Here is a 16,863-nt window from a genome sequence, read left to right on the forward strand (position 1 = left end):
TAGTAAAAGCTTTGCGGAAGATGAAAGCCGGCAAGGCAGCGGGTTTGGATGGTATTGCAGTGGAATTTATTTAAAAAAGGGGTGACTGTATTGATGACTGGTTGGTAAGATTATTCATTGTATGTATGGCTCATGGTGAGGTGCCTGAGGATTGGCAAAATGCTTGCATAGTGCCATTGTACAAGGGCAAAAGGGATAAATGTGAGTGCTCAAATTACAGAGGTATACGTTTGTTGAGTATTTCTGGGAAATTATATGGGAGGGTATTGATTGAGAGGGTGAAGGCATGTACAGAGCATCAGATTGGGGAAGAGCAGTGTAGTTTCAGAAGTGGTAGAGGATGTGTGGATCAGGTGTTTGCTTTAAAGAATGTATGTGAGAAATACTTAGAAAAACAGATGGATTTGTATGTAGCATTTATGGATCTGGAGAAAGCATATGATAGAGTTGATAGAGATGCTCTGTGGAAGGTATTAAGAGTATATGGTGTGGGAGGCAAGTTGCTAGAAGCAGTGAAAAGTTTTTATCGAGGATGTGGGGCATGTGTACGTGTAGGAAGAGAGGAAAGTGATTGGTTCTCAGTGAATGTCGGTTTGCGGCAGGGGTGTGTGATATCTTCATGGTTGTTTAATTTGTTTATGGATGGGGTGTTTAGGGGGTAAGTGCAAGAGTTTTGGAGAAAGGGGCAAATATGTAGTCTGTTGTTGATGAGAGGTCTTTGGAAGTGAGTCAGTTGTTGTTCGCAGAAGAGGGTGTATTGAAATGGTTTGGTCACATGGAGAGAATGAGTGAGGAAAGATTGACAAAGATGATATATGTGTCAGAGGTGGAGGGAACGAGGATAAGTGGGAGACCAAATTGGAGGTGGAAGGATGGAGTGAAAAAGATTTTGAACGCTCGGGTCCTGAATATGCAGGAGGGTGAAAGGCGTGCAAGGAATAGAGTAAATTGGAACGATATTGTATACCGGGGGCGACGTGCTGTCAATAGATTGAACCAGGGCATGTGAAGCGTCTGGGGTAAACCATAGAAAGTTTTGTGGGGCCTGGATGTGGAAAATGAGCTGTGGTTTCGGTGCATTATACATGACAGCTAGAGACTGAGCGTGAACGAATGTGGTCTTTGTTGTCTTTTTTTTTTTATTTTCCAAAAGAAGGAGCAAAGATGGGGGCCAGGTGAGGATATTCCATCAAAGGCCCAGTCCTCTATTCTTAACGCTACCTCGCTCACGCAGGAAATGGCAAATAGTATGATATATATATATATATATATATATATATATATATATATATATATATATATATATATATATTATACTATTCGCCATTCCCCACGTTCGCGAGGTAGCGTTTGGAACAGAGGACTGGGCTTTTGAGGGAATATCCTCACCTGGCCCCCTTCTCTGTTCCTTCTTTTGGAAAAAAAAATTAGAGGCAATTTTTTTCCTTTTTGATTAATAATGTCCTTATTAAAGAAAATTATTCATTCCGTTATAAAAGAAATAATGAGAAAATATAGAATAAAAATACTGAAGATAGGGTAATCTGGAAACTAATATTTTTTCTTACTAAGATGCTAAAGAAAATTACGCATCCGTCTCTTGTATATATATATATATATATGTATATACAAAAGAAATGCATCAGTAATCAGGGATTGCGTCGTTGAACAACGATGGTGTGGGATGTGTGACCTTAAACTAAGCCTCTGCTAGTGTCTGCAAGTCATCTCCATCAAGGTGATGCACAGCTACCACTTCGCATATCCCGTTCACTAGCGCTTCATGCTGTGCCGTAGTTCACAGGCACGTTAATAGCAGCTGGAAGGAAGCACTGGCTGGACTCCCAGGGGCTGGATAGCCAAGCGGGCTTGAGGTACACGATCCACAAAAACTCTGTTCTGGTGATGACTGACAGGTTTGGCAGCTATGTGAGGTGTGTATGTTTGATGGCTTTTAGCTTCAACAGGGACTGGTAGGATTGGCTATGTCGTAGGCAAAGGTTTATCGGCCTGGACATTCTGGACATTCCTTCATGCTGCCAAACTCCTGTCGATGGCATATTGCAAGTCTTTCATAATAAGGTCCAATGTGGGTCGAGCTGAGGGATCCTCCTTTTTAGCCTGTTTGACAATAGTGGCCAAGCGTGAGCGGCGACTCCGGTAAACTTGTTTGATAATCTGACTCAGGAGGAAGGCATAGGAGTACACGTCAGACGCCGTGGTGCTGGGTTGGCCAGACCTCACCTCTGGCGCAATCCATAGGCATTTACCAGGAGAGGAGTTGAGGTCCAGGTTCTGGTGTTCGACACAGGCAAACCCTAGATCGATGATGCTCACTTGGGGCGCGTGAGGATCGCCGCTCACGATCACATTATCGTTCTTCAGATCATTGTGGATTATCCCTTTGTCGTGCATCTCCTGCAGTCTGCGTCCAACCAACAGTGCCAACTGCAGGAGATCGAAGCGACCTTGCGGATTGTTGCCCCTCAAGACATCCTCGAGAGTCGATCGGCCCGCGTAGCTCATCACGATGGACGGTGGGTTTTCGCAGGTGGCATAAAGCCTAGGGACACCTCCGGCTCCTTCCAGGTGAGCCATGTGTTGGGCCTCTTGCATGAGTTTGTTATCCTCAGCTTTGTGAGAGACCTTCAGCACGGCTCTTTCCTCCTGCCACGGAACAAGGAAGGCCTTCCCGTTCGCCCCAGCACCCAAGACCACCTGTGCTTGGGAGACGAGAATTTCCACGTCTCTTCTCTGAATTACAGTCATTTTGAGAGTAGTGTCTTCTGTGGGGTTTGGGCTGACCTGGTAAACTTTGATATTGTAACGCTAGAGATACCGAGTTGGTGCTTTCCTTCGTGTTTTGATTGACGAAGTAAACTTTCATATCCCAGAAGTGCAGAAATATAGTGAAGCTTCCTGTAACTGGGTACCTCAGATTCAAAAAATATAGAATAGGGCGCACACACACAATATATATATATATATATATATATATATATATATATATATATATATATATATATATATATATATATATATATATGTATTACATTATAATCTCAGGGTGTCAAGTATTAGAAATAATGAATCAGAGATTATTCTGCCTTGGATTTCTACCATCGCAAGAATGTTAATTAATTTGGTCAATTCATTTTGTAGTCTGGAGTCTGTAATATGTGGTTAAAGAAACTGAAGATAGAATGTCATCTAATCAATGAAATTACAGGCATTTGATTGAAAGTTTTTAGCTATATAATATTTTTGTATTATTTTTCTTCATACGATTTTCTACTCAGACTCCCTTGAAAGTTCATCAGTGACGTCAGATGTGCCAAGAATTTGACGTGTGTGAAATCAACATTCCGCGGCTTCTAATATTTCTTAAGTGACTCGAGAATGGGATTATAGTGTCCTCTCGGTGGGTAATATGTGATGTAGTTGATATGTCTAGTCCAGGACGGGATGTCCATATGGGTGACCTGACGTGAATATAATATCTAAGACTGGTTGTCTAGATGGGTGACATGACGTGAATGTTGTATATAGTGCAGGACTGAGTGTCCAGGTGGGTGATATGACGTGAATGTTATATCTGGGAGAGGACAGGGTGTCCGGATGGATGACGTTACTGTGGGGAGGATAAGACAAGGTGTTTAGATGGGTAACGTGACGTGAATGCTCTATCTAGGACAGAACAGGGTGTCCAGGTGAGTGACATGACGTTACTGCTCTGGCTTGGTCAGGACTGGGTGTCTACATATGTGACTTGTGAATGTTATATACAAGACAAGAAAAAAAAAATGTAATAGTAGTGAGGGTTATGTATGTTATAGAAAATATGGAGCTGGCCTTTGTAAAAGTTGGTGAAATGCATGAAACAGATTAGCAGAATCTATTATATTTCATGAATATACCAGTATTCAATTTGTTTGCTGCTGAGAATTACATGGAATGGCTACTTGTATGGAGGGTAGGTGGTGGCATGATTGGGTGCTTAGTCTGTTGTCTGTTTGTTGACATTAGGCAGCAGTTGCATATTCCTTGGTTACGGTTTGCTGTTACTGGTATAGTTGATATGTACAGTTTTAAGATTTTGAACCTAAAGATATATCTTAAATGGTTGCGAGTTTAGATGGGGTTGTTAGTGGTTTGGTTTGATTTTTCTCTTAAGTATTTCAGAAACTGTTGACTAATATTTATTAACCCTATGATTTTCAGAAACTATATTTATTTATTTTTTTTATTTTGCTTTGTCGCTGTCTCCCGCAGTAGCGAGGTAGCACAAGGAAACAGACAAAAGAATGACCCAACCCACCCACATACACATTTACATACCTACACGTCCACATACGCAAATATACATATCTATACATCTCAATGTATACATATATGTACACACACAGACATATGCGTATATACACATGTACATAACACATACTGTCTACCTTTATTCATTCCATCGCCACCCCGCCACACATGAAATGACAACCCCCTCCCCCCTCATGTGCGCGAGGTAGTGCTAGGAAAAGACAACGAAGGCCACATTCGTTCACACTCAGTCTCTAGCTGTCATGTAATAATGCACCAAAACCACAGCTCCCTTTCCACATCCAGGCCTCACACAACTTTCCACGGTTTACCCCAGATGCTTCACACGCCCTATTTCAATCCATTGACAGCACGTCGACCCTGGTATACCACATCATTCCAATTCACTCTATTCCTTGCATGCCTTTCACCCTCCTGCATGTTCAGGCCCCGATCACTCAAAATCTTTTTCACTCCCATCTTTCCACCTCCAATTTGGTCTCCCACTTCTCGTTCCCTCCACCTCTGATACATATATCCTCTTGGTCAATCTTTCCTCACTCATTCTCTCCATGTGACCAAACCATTTCAAAACACCCTCTTCTGCTCTCTCAACCACGCTCTTTTTATTACCACACATCCCTCTTACCCTATTATTACTTACTCGATCAAACCACCTTACACCACATATTGTCTAGCACATCCACCCTCCTCCGCACAACTCTATCCACAGCCCATGCCTCGCTACCATATAACATTGTTGGAACCACTATTCCTTCAAACATACCCATTTTTGCTTTCCGAGATAATGTTCTCGACTTCCACACATTTTTCAACGTTTCCAGAACTTTTGCCCCCTGCCCCACCCTATGATTCACTTCCACTTCCATGGTTCCATCTGCTGCCAAATCCACTCTCAGATATCTAAAATGCTTCACTTCCTCCAGTTTTTCTCCATTCAAACTTACCTCCCAGTTGACTTGTCTCTCAACCCTACTGTACCTAATAACCTTGCTCTTATTCACATTTACTCTCAACTTTCTTCTTTCACACGCTTTACCAGACTCAGTCACCAGCTTCTACAGTTTCTCACCCGAATCAGCCACCAGCGCTGTATCAACAGCGAACAACTGACTCACTTCCCAAGCTCTCTCATCCACAACAGATTGCATACTTGCCCCTCTTTCCAAAACTCTTGCAATTACCTCTCTAACAACCCCAACCATAAACAAATTAGATAACCATGGAGACATCACACACCCCTGCCGCAAACCAACATTCACTGAGAACCAGTCACTTTCCTCTCTTCCTACACATACACATGCCTTACATCCTCGATAAAAACTTTTCACTGCTTCTAACAACTTGCCTCCCACACCATATACTCATAATACCTTCCACAGAGCATCTCTATCAACTCTATCATATGCCTTCTCCAGATCCATAAATGCTACATACAAATCCATTTGCTTTTCTAAGTATTTCTCACATACATTCTTCAGAGCAAACACCTGATCCACACATCATCTACCACTTCTGAAACCACACTGCTCTTCCCCAATCTGATGCTCTGACTGATATTTATTGATCCTGTGATTTCCTAGCTATTTTATAACCCTTAGTAAAACCACCTTATTTTATATTAAAGAATATGCTGCAATGTTTTGTATAATCCTCCACAACTCTCACTGTATTCTTTTAACATTACGCAAGTGTTTCAGACCACAACCACTCAGTATACAGAATGAGTTTCAATTCAGGGTAACTTGATGAACCTGCAGTAGGTTAGGTTGATTCGTCTGATTTCACTGTTAGTAATGGTTTCAAACTTGTGGGCAAATATTACCTAATATGAGGCAAAATACTTTACTTCAACAGGATTGTTATCGTATGGAATGATTTGCCAATCAGAGTTGTTAAAACTAGTTTAAGAATAGACTTGATAAATATTACACTTCAAATCTAAGACTGATGTTATTTCTGCCTCTTAGCTGCATGAAAAGTATGTAAAGCTTTTCATCTCTTATGTGTACATAACTACAATGATATTCATGTCTATTCCATTATCACAAACATCCTGGAATGAACCGAGTGGTCTGTTGCTGTTTGAGCTCCTTTGTCTATCTATGATACTCCTGCTGGAACTTTCTAATTTCACACAGAAACTTTAATGTCACTATGGTATTTTCTTTCCCCTAACTAATATGGTATTGCAGTGGAATTTATTAAAAGAGGGGGTGACTGTGTTATTGACTGGTTGGTGAGGATATTCATTGTATGTATGGCTCATGGTGAAGTGCCTGAGGATTGGCGGAATGCATGCATAGTGCCATTGTATACAAAGGCAAAGGGGATAAAGGTGAGAGTGCAGATGACAGAGGCATAAGTTTGTTGAGTATTCCTGGGAAATTATATGGGAGGGTATTGGTTGAAAGGGTGAAGGCATGTACAGACTATCAGATTGGGAAAGAGTAGTGTGGTTTCAGAAGTGGTAGAGGATGTGTGGATCAGGTGTTTGCTTTGAAGAATGTATGTGAGAAATACTTAGAAAAACAAATGGATTTGTATGTAGCACTTATGGATCTAGAGAAGGCATATGAGAGAGTTGATAGAGTTGCTCTGTGGAAGGTATTAAGAGCATATGGTGTGGGAGGCAAGTTGCTAGAAGCAGTGAAAAGTTTTTGTTGAGGATGTGGGGCATGTGTACTAGTAGGAAAAGAGGAAAGTGATTGGTTCTCAGTGAATGTCGCTTTGCGGCAGGGGTGCGTGATGTCACCGTGGTTGTTTAATTTGTTTATGGATGCGGATGTTAGGGGAGGGGGGGTAAATGCAAGAGTTTTGAAGAGGGGCAAGTATGCAGTCTGTTGTGGATGAGAGAGCTTGTGAAGTGAGTCAGTTGTTGTTCACTGATGATACAGTGCTGGTGACTGATTCGGGTGAGAAACTGCAGAAGCTGGTGACTGAGTTTGGTAAAGTGTGTGAAAGAAGAAAGCTGAGAGTGAATGTGAATAAGAGCCAGGTTATTAGGTACAGTAGGGTTGAGGGACTGGTCAACTGGGAGGTAAGTTTGAATGGAGAAAAACTAGAGGCAGTGAAGTGTTTTAGATATCTGGGAGTGGATTTGGCAGCGGATTGAACCATGGAGGCAGAAGTGAGTCACAGGGTGGGGGAGGGGACAAAAGTTTTGGGTGCATTGAAAAATGTGTGGAAGTCGAGAACATTATCTCGGAAAGCAAAAATGGGTATGTTTAAAGGAATAGTGGTTCCAACAATGTTATATGGTAGCGAGGCATGGGCTATAGAGAGGGTTGTGCGGAGGAGGGTGGATGTGTTGGAAATGAGATGTTTGGGGACAATATGTGGTGTGGGGTGGTTTGATCAAGTAAGTAATGACAGGGTAAGAGAGATGTGTGTTGATAAACGAGTGTGGTTAAGAGAGCAGAAGAGGGTGTTTTGAAATGGTTTGGTCACATGGAGAGAATTAGTGAGGAAAGATTGATAAAAAGGATATCTGTGTCAGAGGTGGAGGGAACGAGGAGAAGTGGGAGACCAAATTGGAGTTGGAAGGATGGAGTGAAAAAGATTTTGAGTGATCGGGGCTTGAACATGCAGGAGGGTGAAAGGCTTGCAAGGAATAGAGTGAATTGGAACGATGTGGTATACTGGGGTCAGTGTGCTGTCATTGGATTGAACCAGGGCATGTGAAGCATCTGGGGTAAACTATGGAAAGTTTTGTAGGGCCTGGATGTCTTTTCCAAGCGCTACCTCGCATGTGTGCGGGGGAGGGGGTTGTCATTTCATGTGTGGTGGGGTGGCGATGGGAATGAATAAGGACAGCAAGTATGAATTATGTACATGTGTATATATGTATATGTCTTTGTATATATATATGTATACGTTGAAATGTATAGGTATGTATATGTGCGTGTGTGGATGTGTATGTATATACATTTGTAAGTGGGTGGGTTGGGCCATTCTTTCGTTTGTTTCCTTGCACTACCTTGCTAACGCGGGAGACAGTGACAAAGTATGATAAATAGATAAATAGATATTAGACATATAACATCTCTTCTGTATGTTAATTACAGAAAATGCCAATAAGATAGTGAAGTCATTACCATCTCCCTGTTGTAGAGATGAAACATATCAATGGACTCCTTACATGTTGGAGAAGTGATTTAGACTGGTGGTGCAATATTAGTAGCATTAGTTTTGTGTAAAGTTGTTATTGGTCTGTGAAGTGCAAGTGAGATTTTCTTTCGAAAATGTGAGAGATTAAAGTAGTACTTTATTCATGCATTGCTGTACATACATGGATTTCAACAAAACTGATATCAGTTCATTTCTTACACTTGGTAAAATAGTATTCTAAGCCACGCACAGCTATATTTGGATGAATTTGAACAGAACTAGTATTAGTTTTTGTACATTTGGTATAGTGGCACTTTAGCATTGCTATTTCTGGATGAATTTGGACAAAACTAGTGTCAGTTTTCATACATTTGGTAGAGTTGATGTAGATGGGCAGAGGTGATTTATGGTAGGAGTTACTCAGTCAGAGTTAAGTTTACAGACATCCATGCTGTTTTGTCATCAACAGATGATGGAGCAATTAAACTCTGGCACCACACAGGACGAGCAATGGTTTTGGAAACAGCTATCCCCAAGACACCTTGAACACAGAGTGAAGATACCGACTGCCATCACACTCCACCGTCTGGTGCCCAAACCTCCACAGGCAGCAGCTACCACAGACAGACCTGCTGTGGGTACATTCAAAGTAAGATCTCTTCTTTCCCATAGTCCTTAAAGTACTTGGTCTACATCTATAGTCTACCGTCTTTTTTTCCACTTGACAAAATGGACATAAGAATTCTCCAGTCCATATAACTGTTGGTATACTATGATATAACCCTTAATGCCTGTAATTGTATTTTAGTTGGTTTATAAGTAATCATTTATTCTGTTTTTATTGTTTTGATATGTACTGCAATCTCACATTTCTTATGGTTCATCTTTGCTCATATGTTGCTTTTTAGTTTATGTACATGTATTGCCTGTCCTCCCTGTTTACTTTTTATTCTCTTGGCTCAGAATGCCTTGAAATATGTTAAGCTCAATTTTTATTATACTTATCAGTATTGATATCCCTTGTATCATTGTTAAATCATTTAATGTCAAGATTTGAGTTCTCAGTTAATGAGCTATATGCATTGAGGTTAACTATTTTCCATGTTTTGTTTATCCTTGTTTTTTACTTCTCTCTGACAAAGATTTCCATTTTCTATTTAATGAAATGCCAGGCATCATGTATCCTCTTGTGCATTAAGTGTTTTCTTCCCATTTATGTTACCACCCATAGTATAATATTAATTTCTGTAAAAAAAAAATTTCTTTATTGACATGATCATATTTTGTTGAGGTTGGGCATTGATTACCAGATAAGCTTGTTCTGCTTTTAAATCTTTTTGTTCACATTTCTTTATCTTCCTGGAAATGGATAGATATTTGAAATTGAATCTTCTAGAAAACAGTGAGGAATGTAAGGCAAATAGGGATAATGTGAGATATAAGAGGGCAAATGAGAGTTGGGGAAAGAGAGTATCATTAAATTTTGGGGAGAATAAAAAGATGTTTTGGAAGGAGTTAAATAAAGTGCATAAGACAAGAGAACAAGTGGGAACATCGGTGAAGGGGACTAATGGGGAGGTAACAAGTAGTGGTGATGTGAGAAGGAGATGGAATGAGTATTTTGAAGGTTTGTTGAATGTGTTTGATGATAGAGTAGCAGATATAGAGTGTTTTGGTCGAGGTGGTGTGTGAAGTTAGAGGGTCAGGGAGAATGATTTGGTAAACAGAGAAGAGGTTGTGAAAGCTTTGCAGAAGATGAAAGCTGGCAAGGCAGTGGCTTTGGATGGTATTGCAGTGGAACTTATTAAAAAAAGGGGGTGACTGTGTTGTTGACTGTTTGGTGAGGATATTCAGTGTATGTATGGCTCATGGTGAAGTGCCTGAGGATTGGCAGAATGCATGTATAGTGCCATTGTACAAAGGCAAAGGGGATAAAGGTGAGTGTTCAAATTACAGAGGGCATGTGAAGCGTCAGTGGATTGAATCAAGGCATGTGAAGCGTCCGGGGTAAACCATGGAAAGCTGTGTAGGTATGTATATTTGCGTGTGTGGACGTGTGTATGTACATGTGTATGGGGGGGGTTGGGCCATTTCTTTCGTCTGTTTCCTTGCGCTACCTCGCAAACGCGGGAGACAGCAACAAAGTATAAAAAAAAAAAAAAAAAAAAAAAAAGTTTATTGAGTATTCCTGGGAAATTATATGGGAGGGTATTGATTGAGAGGGTGAAGGCATGTACAGAGCATTAGATTGGGGAAGAGCAGTGTGGTTTCAGAAGTGGTAGAGGATGTGCGGATCAGTTGTTTGCTTTGAAGAATGTATATGAGAAATACTTAGAAAAACAAATGGATTTGTATGTAGCATTTATGGATCTGGAGAAGGCATATGATAGAGTTGATAGAGATGCTCTGTGGAAGGTATTAAGAGTATATGGTGCAGGAGGCAAGTTGCTAGAAGGAGTGAAATTTTTTTATTGAGGATGTAAGGCATGTGTACGAGTAGGAAGAGAGGAAAGTGATTGGTTCTCACTGAATGTCGGTTTGCGGCAGGGGTGCGTGATGTCTCCATGGTTTTTTAATTTGTTTATGGATGGGGTTGTTAGGGAGGTGAATGCAAGAGTTTTGGAGAGAGGAGCAAGTATGCAGTCTGTTGTGGATGAGAGGGCTTGCGAAGTGAGTTAGTTGTTGTTCGCTGGTGATACAGCGCTGGTGGCTGATTCGGGTGAGAAACTGCAGAAGCTAGTGACTGAGTTTGGTAAAGTGTGTGAAAGAAGAAAGCTGAGAGTAAATGTGAATAAGAGCAAGGTTGTTAGGTACGTTAGGGTTGAGGGACAAGTGAATTGGGAGGTAAGTTTGAATGGAGAAAAACTGGAGGCAGTGAAGTGTTTTAGATATCTGGGAGTGGATTTGGCAGCAGATGGAACCATGGAAGCGGAAGTGAGTCACAGGGTGGGGAGGGGGCGAAAGTTCTGAGGGCGTTGAAAAATGTGTGGAAGGTGAGAACATTATCTCGGAAAGCAAAAATGGGTATGTTTGAAGGAATAGTGGTCCCAACAATGTTATGTGCTTGCGAGGCCTGGGCTATAGATAGGGTTGTGCGGAGGAGGGTGGATGTGTTGGAAATGAGATGTTTGAGGACAATATGTGGTGTGAGGTGGTTTGATTAGGTAATGAAAGGGTAAGAGAGATGTGGTAATAAAAAGAGTGTGGTTGAGAGAGCAGAAGAGGGTGTTTTGGAATGGTTTGGTCACATGGAGAGAATGAGTGAGGAAAGATTGACAAAGAGGATATATGTGTCAGAGGTGGAGGGAATGAGGAGAAGTGGGAGACCAAATTGAAGGTGGAAGGATGGAATGAAAAAGATTTTGAGCGATCGAGGCCTGAACATGCAGGAGGGTGAAAGGCGTGCAAGGAATAGAGTGGATTGGAATGATGTGGTATACCAGGGTTGACGTGCTGTGAAGCATGTGAAGCGTCTGGAGTAAACTATGGAAAGTTCTGTGGGGCCTGGATGTGGAAAGGGAGCTGTGGTTTCAGTACATTATACATGACAGCTAGAGGCTGAGTGTGAATGAATGTGGCCTTCATTGTCCTTTCCTAGCGCTACCTTGCGCACGTGTGCGGGGAGGGGTTTGTCATTTCATGTGTTGCAGGGTGGCGATGGGAATGAGTAAAAGCAGCAAGTATGAATTATGTACATGTGTGTGTATGTATAAGTCCGTGTATGTATATATATGTATACGTTGAAATGTATAGGTGTGTATGTGTGCGTATGTGGATGTGTATGTATGTTTATACATGTGTATGTGGGTGGGTTGGGCCATTCTTTCGTCTGTTTCCTTGTGCTACCTCACTAACGTGGGAAACAGCGACAAAGTATAGTAAATGAATAAATAAGAGAGCAGAGTATGGTAGGTATCATATTCTCTGCTTTGATACAGGGAGATTAGGGAAGGTGACTTCTGTTTAATTTCATTTTGTAATGCTCTGGATTAAACATGCCAACTTGTCTTTGAAACTTCTTTTAGAAGAAATGAGATATGAAATTGAAATAATGTTATTTTAATGATTCAGTCTGAAACTGCTTCATGTATGCTAACCCAGATAATAAGCATTTTTTTGTAGCTTAAGTGCACTTGTAACTTATAATAGCCATAAAGGATGAATAGTTTTCTATGAGAGTTATAAGAAGATATATGTCTCTTAAATCAAATTTTTTATGTCAGGGGCATTCTTTTTCTGTAGTATGTAATATCATAAAGTTAATTGCTAGGAGGTCGTATGGTTAGATGATTTTTAAAATGGTATTGTAATACAGGATGCATAATTGGTTTGTAATACAAGTAACAAAACTAAAAACCACTTAACAGCTCTCGGAATAGTCACTTGTTGCAAAGCAAACACATACATCCAACACTTACATAAAAAAAGAACATTACTTCCAAATCAGTCCCACCTTGGCATGCTCGTCACCCATCTCATTGAAACAGACCATGGCCCTTCCAACCTAAACCAATGTTTAACTATCTAGCAGCCTCTAAGCATCAGTAAAATGCTCATCCCCACCTCACACTTTAGCAGCCTATGCTCTCAGATCCCTCCTACCCCAGCAAACACAATACTGACCAAACATATTTAGACTGTGATTACCCAACAAATGCTAAACAGTCCTCTCATACCCCCATCTCATTCTCAATGTCCATTCCGGCAGATATACTCACATAAGAAAACCACATTCCTACGACAGACATGTTATACTATTTTGTATGAGCCACAGTCACAATCCATTTCTCCAACATTACATTCATCAGTTCAACATTTCACGACTTCTGTTTCCCAAAGATGTGATTTCTACACTGAGGTCATGGAACACCCACCCATCATTTATGCTGCACTCATCTAACAAAGTCAGACATACATTATCTAACTTCTTGAGCTTTGGGCCTGTCAAGTGGATGCTGCAGGAGCCTCACAGAAGGGGTTCCTGGGGCATGAAGGTAAGATAAGGATGTATAACACCATGTAAGGGGTTCTTGGGGATAAAGGTAAAGGTGTATAATGCCATAGAAGGGGTTCCTGCAGTATAAAGGTAAGGTAAGGATGTCGAATGCCAAAGAAGGGATTCCTGGGGCATAAAGTTAAGGTAAGGATTTGTAATGACAGAAAGGGTTCCTAGGAATAAGGTAAGGATGTAGAATGCTGCAGAAGGGGTTTCTGGGCTAAAGGTAATGTAAAGATGTTAATATTTTTTTTTATTTTTTATTATACTTTGTCGCTTCTCCCGCGTTTGCGAGGTAGCGCAAGGAAACAGACGAAAGAAATGGCCCAACCCCCCCCCATACACATGTATATACATACGTCCACACACGCAAATATACATACCTACACAGCTTTCCATGGTTTACCCCAGACGCTTCACATGCCTTGATTCAATCCACTGACAGCACGTCAACCCCGGTATACCACATCGCTCCAATTCACTCTATTCCTTGCCCTCCTTTCACCCTCCTGCATGTTCAGGCCCCGATCACACAAAATCTTTTTCACTCCATCTTTCCACCTCCAATTTGGTCTCCCTCTTCTCCTCGTTCCCTCCACCTCCGACACATATATCCTCTTGGTCAATCTTTCCTCACTCATTCTCTCCATGTGCCCAAACCACTTCAAAACACCCTCTTCTGCTCTCTCAACCACGCTCTTTTTATTTCCACACATCTCTCTTACCCTTACGTTACTCACTCGATCAAACCACCTCACACCACACATTGTCCTCAAACATCTCATTTCCAGCACATCCATCCTCCTGCGCACAACTCTATCCATAGCCCACGCCTCGCAACCATACAACATTGTTGGAACCACTATTCCTTCAAACATACCCATTTTTGCTTTCCGAGATAATGTTCTCGACTTCCACACATTCTTCAAGGCCCCCAGATTTTCGCCCCCTCCCCCACCCTATGATCCACTTCCGCTTCCATGGTTCCATCCGCTGCCAGATCCACTCCCAGATATCTAAAACACTTCACTTCCTCCAGTTTTTCTCCATTCAAACTCACCTCCCAATTGACTTGACCCTCAACCCTACTGTACCTAATAACCTTGCTCTTATTCACATTTACTCTTAACTTTCTTCTTCCACACACTTTTCCAAACTCAGTCACCAGCTTCTGCAGTTTCTCACATGAATCAGCCACCAGCGCTGTATCATCAGCGAACAACAACTGACTCACTTCCCAAGCTCTCTCATCCCCAACAGACTTCATACTTGCCCCTCTTTCCAAAACTCTTGCATTTACCTCCCTAACAACCCCATCCATAAACAAATTAAACAACCATGGAGACATCACACACCCCTGCCGCAAACCTACATTCACTGAGAACCAATCACTTTCCTCTCTTCCTACACGTACACATGCCTTACATCCTCGATAAAAACTTTTCACTGCTTCTAACAACTTTCCTCCCACACCATATATTCTTAATACCTTCCACAGAGCATCTCTATCAACTCTATCATATGCCTTCTCCAGATCCATAAATGCTACATACAAATCCATTTGCTTTTCTAAGTATTTCTCACATACATTCTTCAAAGCAAACACCTGATCCACACATCCTCTACCACTTCTGAAACCACACTGCTCTTCCCCAATCTGATGCTCTGTAACATGCCTTCACCCTCTCAATCAATACCCTCCCATATGTACATTGCCATTATAGGGCTTCCCAGGCATAAAATAAAGGATGTTTAATGCCACAGGAGGGGTTCCTGGGGCTTAAAGGTAAGGTAAGGATTTATAATGTCTTAGAAGGGTTCTTGAGGCATAAAGAGACGGTAAGGATGTATAATGCTATAGAAGTGGTTGTGGGGTATAAAGGTAAGGTAAGGATGTTTAATGTCACATAAGAGTTCCTTGGTCATAAAAGTAAGGTATATTTATTTATGATAGAGTTGATAGAGATGCTCTGTGGAAGGTATTAAGAATATATGGTGTGGGAGGAAAGTTGTTAGAAGCAGTGAAAAGTTTTTATCGAGGATGGTAAGGCATGTGTACGTGTAGAAGAGAGGAAAGTGATTGGTTCTCAGTGAATGTAGGTTGCGGCAGGGGTGTGTGATGTCTCCATGGTTGTTTAATTTGTTTATGGATGGGGTTGTTAGGGAGGTAAATGCAAGAGTTTTGGAAAGAGGGGCAAGTATGAAGTCTTTGGGGATGAAGAGCTTGGGAAGTGAGTCATGTTGTTCGCTGATGATACAGCGCTGGTGGCTGATTCATGTGAGAAACTGCAGAAGCTGGTGACTGAGTTTGGTAAAGTGGGTGGAAGAAGAAAGTTAAGAGTAATGTGAATAAGAGCAAGGTTATTAGGTACAGTAGGGTTGAGGGTCAAGTCAATTGGGAGGTGAGTTTGAATGGAGAAAAACTGGAGGAAGTGGAAGTGTTTTAGATATCTGGGAGTGGATCTGGCAGCGGATGGAACCATGGAAGCGGAAGTGGATCATAGGGTGGGGAGGGGGCGAAAATTCTGGGGCCTTGAGAATGTGTGGAAGTCGAGAACATTATCTCGGAAAGCAAAAATGGGTATGTTTGAAGGAATAGTGGTTCCAACAATGTTGTATGGTTGCGAGGCGTGGGCTATGGATAGAGTTGTGCGCAGGAGGATGGATGTGCTGGAAATGAGATGTTTGAGGACAATGTGTGGTGTGGAGGTGTTTGATCGAGTGAGTAACGTAAGGGTAAGAGAGATGTGTGGAAATAAAAAGAGCGTGGTTGAGAGAGCAGAAGAGGGTGTTTTGAAGTGGTTTGGGCACATGGAGAGGGTGAGTGAGGAAAGATTGACCAAGAGGAAAATATGTGTCCCGGGGGTGGAGGGAGCAAGGAGAAGAGGGAGACCAAATTGGAGGTGGAAAGATGGAGTGAAAAAGATTTTGTGTGATCGGGGCCTGAACATGCAGGAGGGTGAAAGATTGCAAGGAATAGAGTGAATTGAACGATTGGTAATAACTGTGGTCATTGTGCTGATCATTGGATTGAACCAGGGCATGTGGAAAGCATCTGGGGTAAACTATGGAAAGTTTTGTAGGCCTGGATGTCTATTTCAAGCGCTACCTCGCATGTGTGCAGGGGAGTGTTGACGATTTCATGTGTTGGTGGGGTGGCGAAGGGAATGAATAAGGGACAGCAAGTAGAATTATGTTACATGTGTAATATATTTATATGTCTTTGTATATATATATATGTAAACGTAGAAAGTATTAGATATGTATATGTCGTGTGTTGGATGTGTTATGTAGATACATTTGTAATGGGTGTTGGCCATTCTTTTCGTTTGTTTTCTTGCACTACCTGCTAACGCGGAGAACAGTAGACAAAGTAGATAAATAGATAAATAGATATTAGACATATAACATCTCAACTCTTCTGT

The 16,863-nt window shown here is 41.5% G+C and overlaps 2 protein-coding genes across 6 annotated transcripts in view; one reads left to right on the forward strand and one right to left on the reverse strand.

Moving 5' to 3' along the window:
* Positions 1-2,031: 2,031 nt before the first annotated feature.
* Positions 2,032-2,769, reverse strand: LOC139752421 (uncharacterized). Its single transcript, XM_071668311.1, has one exon. The coding sequence runs from the start codon at positions 2,767-2,769 to the stop codon at positions 2,032-2,034; it is 738 nt and encodes a 245-aa protein (XP_071524412.1).
* LOC139758733 (uncharacterized) overlaps positions 2,388-16,863 on the forward strand; it is a 72,546-nt gene continuing 58,070 nt past the window's right edge. The window contains exons 1-2 of one of the 5 annotated variants that reach the window (XM_071680497.1): positions 2,388-2,537; positions 8,912-9,091. In XM_071680497.1, coding sequence (XP_071536598.1) covers positions 8,912-9,091 — 180 coding nt within the window. In that variant the 5' untranslated portion in view covers positions 2,388-2,537. Of the gene's footprint in view, positions 2,590-3,294; positions 3,422-3,564; positions 3,711-8,911; positions 9,092-16,863 lie in introns of those variants that run through there. The other 4 variants (XM_071680479.1, XM_071680460.1, XM_071680489.1 and 1 more) reach the window with 4 other exon arrangements.

Source organism: Panulirus ornatus, chromosome 2, assembly GCF_036320965.1.
Source record: "Panulirus ornatus isolate Po-2019 chromosome 2, ASM3632096v1, whole genome shotgun sequence".
Classification (NCBI taxonomy): Eukaryota; Metazoa; Arthropoda; class Malacostraca; order Decapoda; family Palinuridae; genus Panulirus; species Panulirus ornatus.